This window comes from Zingiber officinale, chromosome 9A (assembly GCF_018446385.1).
Source record: "Zingiber officinale cultivar Zhangliang chromosome 9A, Zo_v1.1, whole genome shotgun sequence".
Taxonomy (NCBI): Eukaryota; Viridiplantae; Streptophyta; class Magnoliopsida; order Zingiberales; family Zingiberaceae; genus Zingiber; species Zingiber officinale.
Genome location: NC_056002.1, coordinates 110,089,985 through 110,097,710, shown reverse-complemented (window position 1 = coordinate 110,097,710; position 7,726 = coordinate 110,089,985). Strand labels below are relative to the sequence as shown.

At 45.5% G+C, this 7,726-nt stretch overlaps 1 protein-coding gene across 1 annotated transcript; it reads left to right on the top strand.

Moving 5' to 3' along the window:
• Positions 1-501: 501 nt before the first annotated feature.
• On the top strand, positions 502-2,800 carry LOC122020772 (ACT domain-containing protein ACR4-like). The gene is made up of 5 exons (XM_042578790.1): positions 502-909; positions 990-1,035; positions 1,126-1,240; positions 1,315-1,382; positions 1,470-2,800. Exons 1-5 carry the CDS (start codon positions 833-835, stop codon positions 2,511-2,513), a joined length of 1,350 nt encoding a protein of 449 aa, XP_042434724.1. The 5' UTR covers positions 502-832; the 3' UTR covers positions 2,514-2,800.
• The last annotated feature ends 4,926 nt before the right edge of the window (positions 2,801-7,726 follow it).

Below are 7,726 nucleotides of genomic sequence, written 5' to 3'. Positions count from 1 at the left end.
AACCATTCATTATCCCTGCCCTATTTGCAACTAATTCCCCCGCAACGTATCTAAAATAACTAATTAAACACACAGGATAGATCTAAATCCCAAATCTTATATCCTAAATTCTAAACCCGAAATACACGCGAACGAGCACATGCCCCACGACCAGGGCTGGCACATGCGGCGGCACCTACTGAGCCAGCTCAATCATTTAAATATCCAACCAATCTTTGTTAGAGAACAGGAGCCGGCGGAGAAAGGTTAGGTGGCGTGGTTGATACCTAGATCTTGCGAGATCCAAGTGGAGCCCGCGTCAGAAGCCATTTGCTTTAATGTCAGCGTCGTGTTCGCTGGTGGGCCGCATCGAACGTCCGACGCAGAATCCCCTCTCTCGCCCGTTTAGATTTAGCTGGAAGACGAAGTAACATGCAAGGCACTGTTAATAATTAATAATTCCGGCATGCGTTTACTTTTCGCCTTGTTTTTTCCCTTGGTGTAAGCACGTGTTTTAGTGTTCAAACCTACGGAAGAAATGGAATGAGTTTTTCTTGAGCAAGAAGAAGAAGAAGATCAAAATGTGGAATTGGGAGAGAGATATTCAAAGCGTTGAAAGCCGAGATTTTTCCACGGAAGAAATGGGATCCAATTGAACACGTACACGTAGCCCTGACATCCTGGTTGGAAAGTGGCGGATCCGACCGCCACGACGCCGGTCTTCCCTTTCCCTCCACTTATTAATCTATTAGATCCTCTGTTTTCCCTCCTCTTCCTTTCCCTATTTCCTCCTCTCCTCTTTCCTCCGCCGCAGCAGCAACGGCGCAGACTGCTCTTGCTTTGATATTGCAAGATGATGATGAGTCATCAACTTGCCGAGGTGGACGATGATGAGTATTCCAAGCTCATCAGGAGGATGAACCCTCCACGGTACCATCTGACTCTGTTTCATGTTTGTTTTTTTTTTTTCTTCTTCAAATCTTTTCTAATTTCTCCAATTGTTTCTGTAGGGTTGTGATAGATAATGAAGCTTGTGAAATTGCTACTGTCATTCGGGTGAGTCGAAACTGTTATTATTATTATTATTATAAAAGATTTGAGCATTTTCATTTTGCTGATCAGTTCCCATCGTCGCCTGTTTCTCAGGTCGACAGCATGAACAAGCATGGGATTCTCCTGGAGGTTATTCAAGTCCTTACTGATCTCGACCTTATCATCACAAAGGCGTATATGTCTTCGGATGGAAGTTGGTTCATGGATGGTAAACTTTTAGTTTGATTTTGTTCTGGAAAAAACGGATTTTGCTGTAATCCTTACGAGTTTGGTTGATCTCAGTGTTCAATGTGACGGATAGGGATGGGAATAAAGTGAGAGACAGAGAGCTCATCTCTTACATTCAGAAAGTAAGCAATTTTTGCTGTTGATTGTTTTTCTTCGACTTACAAATTGATGATGCAGTTGTCTAAGACTGGTTGGAAGAATTCCTGCAGTCGCTCGGAGCAGACGCTTGCTTCTCCTCCAAACTGAGCAACTCCGCCGGCATAACGCCGTCCTCGAAGGAGAACACCTTCATCGAGATGACCGGCACCGACCGGCCGGGCTTGCTGTCGGAGATCTGCGCCGTGCTGGCCAACAGAAACTGCAACGTGGTGAAGGCCGAGCTATGGACCCACAACGCTAGGGTCGCCGCGGTGGTGTGCGTCACTGACGACGCCACCGGGAGGGCGGTGGAGGACCCCGAGAGGCTCTCCGCCATCGAGGACCTCCTCTGCAATGTTCTCAAAGGCGACGACGGCTCGAGGGCGGCGACGGCGCTCTCCGCAGGGCACGACACCCACACCGAACGGCGGCTGCACCAGATGATGTTCGGCGACCGGGACTACGATTGCGGCGCCTCCAGCAGCGTAGACGACGAGTCGAGGAAGCCTCAAGTCGCGGTGATGGACTGCTCGGAGAAGGACTACTCCGTGATCATTCTGCGGTCCAAGGACCGGCCGAAGCTGCTCTTCGACACGGTGTGCACACTGACGGACATGCAATACGTGGTGTTTCACGGCACGGTCGACGCCGGAGGCGAAGAAGCTTATCAGGAATACTACATCAGACACGTCGACGGGCATCCCATAAGCTCAGAAGCCGAACGGCAGCGACTGATCAAGTGCCTCGAGGCCGCCATCGAGAGACGATTCACCGAGGGGCTGGAGGTGGTGCTGAGGACGCAAGACAGAGTCGGGCTGCTCTCGGAGATTACGAGGGTGTTCCGAGAGAACGGGCTGACGATTCGAAGAGCCGAGATTTCGACGGAGGGAGGGAAGGCAGTCGACACGTTCTATCTATCGGACGCGTCGTCATGCGACGCGGTGGAAGCGAAGACGATCGACTCCATACGCAGAGAGCTGGGGGCGATGGTGGTGAGGGTGAAGCAGAGTCGTGTTCTCGCTTCGCCGGAGGTGTCCGGTGGCCCGGGCTTTCTGTTCAGTAACCTCGTCAAAGCTTCGTTGCAGAGCTTTCGATTGGTCAGATCATACTCTTGACGAGTCTCTCTTCTCCTTCACCAATGGATCAAGCTTTAGTTTCGATTGTGAATCTATGACTTCTGTAAATACGAAAGACTGTAGATAGACACTAAGGATTGAAGGACATTGTTTCTCTGAAAGCAACAAAAGTGTCGTGGAAGAATCGTCAATGCCTTGTTGAACGGGGAGTGCTAAGCCTAAGGCAACCCTTTTCTTAACGCAACTACAAGTCAACCACCTCAATTTTGGGGAGTTGATCTAATTAGATTGTGCAACTTTCTAGTAATAGATTCTCATGTTCGATATTCGTACGGCACCAATTGGAAAGCTTCGTTGACGGCAGCACGACTTTGTAAAGGAAGAGGTAGGCCTGATGGTTGACCATCTGGTCAAGAAAGGAGGGTGGCCTAACGCACGCATTGATTAGATCCTTACGACAAAAGTAATCTGAAATGAAGACCGGCTTTCTATGTACTGGCTAATTTGCTCCTGCGATAATGGTAAAATTTTTTTTAGGTGTTTAACTCGAATTAATAGATATTTTTTCTAATACATGGTTGGTCTAATAATAAAAATATTAGACTGATAGGTCACTTGTTATAAATATTTCTTAATTTATTTCGTATTAAAATTTTATATAAGATCCGATTGATTATTTTAGATCGATCTGAGTTAGACACGATGTCAATTAAAAATATAAAACAAAAGGTTAATTTTCTTATTGGAAATTTTGAATGTAAATAAGAGGACTTATGCTATGTTTATTTGGAGGGATGGATTGAAAAAAAATTAAAAACGTGATTGAAGAAAGATTACTCACCTTTTTACAGTTTATTTATCATCAAATAAGCGGCGGATGCATTTGTGACTCCATCCACGGATAGTTATTTTACCTAGGATGAATGGTAGTATCACTTTTTCATAATAATGAGTTAAAATAACAAAGCAGAAAAAAAAACAAAAACACACAAATAATTATTTCTTTAAAATTTTTTAGGTGTTTAACTTGAATTAATAGATAATTTTTTTTAATAAACGGCTATCTAATAATATTAGATTGATAAGGCATTTGCTATGAATATTTTCTTGATTTATTTCGTATTAAAAATTTCTATGAGACCCGATTGATTATTTTAGAATTAATCGATCTGAGTTAGACACGATCTCAATTAAAAATATAAACCAGAAGGCTAATTTTCTTACTGGAAATTTTAAATGTAAGTAAGATGACTTATGCTATATTTATTCGGAGGGATGGATTGAAAAAAATTAAAAACTCGATTGAAGAATGATTACTGGGGTGAATAATTATTTGATGATAAATATACGGTTGAGTTCTGTGTTTTAATTCAAATTATTTTTCTTCATTTTTATTGTTGTTCTAGTAATACATATGTGTATACATTTAATCTTATATTGTTAAGCTAAGAAGGTTGGAAGACCTTATATATGGAGCACTTCCATCCTTGCTTAGCAAAGTTAAGGGGACCTACACGCATACGCGGGCCGAGCCCAAATCAGGTGGTTTCGGGGGTTCGAGCCAGAAATCCATAAACCGGGCGCGACTCACGCGATCATCGCACGCAGCGGGGGTGCAAATCCCCAGCTCATGGGCCTCACGCTCACAGGCGGCCTAGTTTGTTTGCCTTCTTTTCCGAGAGTTTTCCTTGTCATAAGGCTTGGTGTTCCGCGATCTGAGGTTGGGTCCTGAGTGCGACGTTGTTCGTCTTGGAGTGCACCGACGGACGATCGCGAGTGGTTGTCGAATCTTGGGCGGCAATATATTCTCTAAAGACAGTCGGCACGTCGACGCTCTATTGGATAGTGAAATGATGTGACACTACGGCTTCGGGCTCACGAGGGCATCACCGACCAAGAAGAACTGCTCCAGCGACGAAGAAGAAGAGGGGAAAAAACCCTAGAGCACCGGGCAAGGGAGGAGATAGGGTGAGAAGGAAAACAGCAGTAGGGCTTTGGGGCTTCCCTTGGTCAAGGGATTTGGTACCGAAGGGGAAGAGGAGCGAACGCGAGCGGCGGCGGCGGCGGCGCGTCCGTTAGGGAAGAGAAGAAACGGACGACGTCGACCTTAGGGCTCGGGCACGCGGGGAAAGAAACAAAGGAAAAGGAATAAAAGAAAAAGAAAAGAAATAAAAAGAAAATCAAACATTTCCTTGTTTAAATGGGGTAGCCTAAACATGCTTTCTCGAGGATCAATATTTGTCCCCGTAACCTAAGCCATACGAGCTCCGGAAAATTTCTAAAAATTCTCTTATGGTTATTCGTCCTTTTTCGGTATTTTACATTCTCCCCCACTAATAAAAAATTTGATCCCCAAATTTTCGTTATCTAATATCAGCAAGTATTAGCAACAGATAGATAGTATAAATGCTGAACAGTAAATAACTCACATACCTCAAGTGAAAAGATGGGGTTATCGAGCTCGGATCGTATCCTCGAGCTCCCAGGTAGCCTCCTCGTCCGAATGATGCTGTCATCCGACTTTAACCAGTCGGATAGTCTTGTTCCGCAGCTGACGATCCTTCTGGTCCAGAATTCGTACCGGAACCTTCTCGCAGGTGGCATCAGGCTGAAGGGAAACTGGTATATCAGACAACACATGAGTTGGGTCGTCTATGTATCTCCTCAGCATAGATACATGAAATACGTCGTACACGCCTGCCAGAGCCAATGGTAGCGCCAGGCGATAAGTTACTGCTCCAATCCTCGCCAAGATCTGGAAAGGTCCAATGTATTGCGGAGCTAGCTTACCTCTAAGGTCAAATCTCTTCACCCCTTTCGTGGGTGAAACATGCAGAAAAACATGGTCGCCAGTAGAGAACTCTAGGGATCTGCATCTCCGATCAGCATAACTCTTCTGGCGGTCCTACACCTCTGACATCCTCCGTCTGATAGTACGGACTAACTCTGCTTCCTGCTGAGCTCTATGAGGCCCTAGCAACTGGGCCTCCCCAACCTCATCCCAAAGGGTGAGTGTTCGACAAGGCCTACCATACAACGCTTCAAACGGTGCTATCTGGATAGCCGAATGAAAGCTGTTGTTGTAGGCGAACTCTACCAATGGCAAATGGTCCTCCCAACTACCCCCCCAAAATCCAATACACATGGCCTCAGCAAGTTCTCTAGAGTCTGAATGGTCCACTCTGACTGTCCATCTATCTGCGGATGAAAAGTTGTACTAAAACGGAGCTGAGTGCCCAAGGTCTACTGCAGACTCTGCTAGAACCGGGACGTGAACCGTAGGTCTCTATCCGAAATAATACTCAAAGGAACACCATGTAATCTGATGATCTCATGACAATACAGATCTGCTAATCGATCCAGGGAATCAGTCTTCTAGATCTCTAAGAAGTGCACGGATTTGGTTAATCGATCAACGATTACCCAAATCACGTCATGGCCTCATCGTGTCCTAGGAAAACCCACCACAAAATCCATGGTAATATGTTACTATTCCCACTCAGGAATAGGAATCCGCTGAAGTAATCTGGCAGGTCTCTGGTGCTTATCCTTCACCTGCTGACAGACAAGACATCTAGCTACGAATTTCGCGATGTTTTTCTTTATACCGTTCCACCAGTAGGAACGTCTCAAATCTCGATACATGCGGGTCCCTCCTGGGTGGATCGCAAATCGAGAGCGATGAGCCACTTGAAGTCGCTCCTGTAAGATCGGGTGAGACTAAGGTACGCATAATCTGTCTCGAAAGTATATAATACCCTCCTCATCTCGTGTGAAGTCAACCTGCTGCCCGGAAGCTATCTGACTGCCAATGAACTATAAGTGCTGATCACCGACATGGGCCTCTCGGATCCTCATCCTGATCGATGACTGAGCAACCATGGTAACCAACATACCCTGCTCTGTCCGTCCCTGCTCCTGATGGCCCAACTCAGAGAATCGCTGAATCAAGTATGTGACTGAAGCTCGGAAGCAAACCAAAGTCCCTCTGGACTTTCTGCTGAGTGCATCGGCAACCACATTAGCTTTCCCCTGGTGGTAGCTAATGATACAATCATAATCCTTCAAGAACTCCATCAATCTCCTCTATCGGAGATTAAGCTCCTTCTAGGTGAACAGATATTTGAAACTCTTATGGTAAGTGAGAATCTCAAAGGTAATACCGTACAAGTAATGCCGCTAAATCTTCAGAGCAAATATAATTGAGGTCAACTCCAGATCATGTACCGGGTAGTTTTTCTCATGCTTCTTCAACTGTCGAGAAGCATTGGAGACTACCCTGTCGTGCTGCATTAGAACAGCGCCCATACCCTGTAGAGATGCATCGGTGTAGAGCACGAATCCGTCCTCTCCAGTGGGCAAAACCAAAACTGGTGCCGACACTAATCTCCGCTTCAACTCCTGAAAGTTGGTCTCACAATCTTCTGTCCAAGTGAACTTCACGCCTTTCCTGGTCAGGCGTGTCAGTGGCATAGCAATCCTGGAAAAACTCTCGACAAACCGTCTGTAATATCCAACTAATCCCAAAAAACTACGGATCTCCTGTACTGATTTCGGCTACTCCCAACTGGTGACAGCCTCGGTCTTCTGAGGGTCTACTAAAATACCTCGGCTAGAAACCATATGACCCAAAAAAGCGACTGAAGATAGTCAGAAGGCACACTTACTGAACTTCGCATACAACTGATGTCATCGAAGAGTCTCCAGGACTTTGTGAAGATGTTGCGCATGCTCCTCCTCGGAACTCGAGTAGATCAAAATGTCATCGATGAAAACGACAACGAACTCATCTAGATACTCCAGAAATATGCGGTTCATCAAATCCATAAATACTGTTGGAGCATTGGTAAGCCCAAATGACATTACCAAAGACTCAAAATGGTCGTATCTGGTACGGAAAGCTGTCTTCTGAATATCAGATTCTTTGACTCTCGGCTGATAATATTCAGATCGCAGATCAATCTTAGAATACACTGCGGTACCTCTGAGCTGATCAAACAAATCCTCGATCTGCGGTAGGGGGTACTTATTTCTGATGATCACTGCATTCAGTTGTCTATAATTTATGCACAACTTAGAGTACTATCCTTTGTCTTGACAAATAATACCGGAGAACCCCACGGAGAAACACTAGGGCGAATGAATCCCCTATCCAATAACTCATGGAGTTGGACCTTTAGGTCGTCCAACTCTTTCAATGTCATACGATATGGAGCTTTCGATGCTGGCGCGATCCCCGGAATCAACTCAAT

Bases quoted from the DNA above. Each gene is read 5' to 3' on its own strand.
- LOC122020772 (XM_042578790.1), top strand. From the start codon at position 833: ATGATGATGAGTCATCAACTTGCCGAGGTGGACGATGATGAGTATTCC. The intron at 1,036-1,125 runs GTGAGTCGAAAC...CCTGTTTCTCAG, and splicing joins AAATTGCTACTGTCATTCGG to GTCGACAGCATGAACAAGCA. The intron at 1,383-1,469 runs GTAAGCAATTTT...GAATTCCTGCAG, and splicing joins TCATCTCTTACATTCAGAAA to TCGCTCGGAGCAGACGCTTG.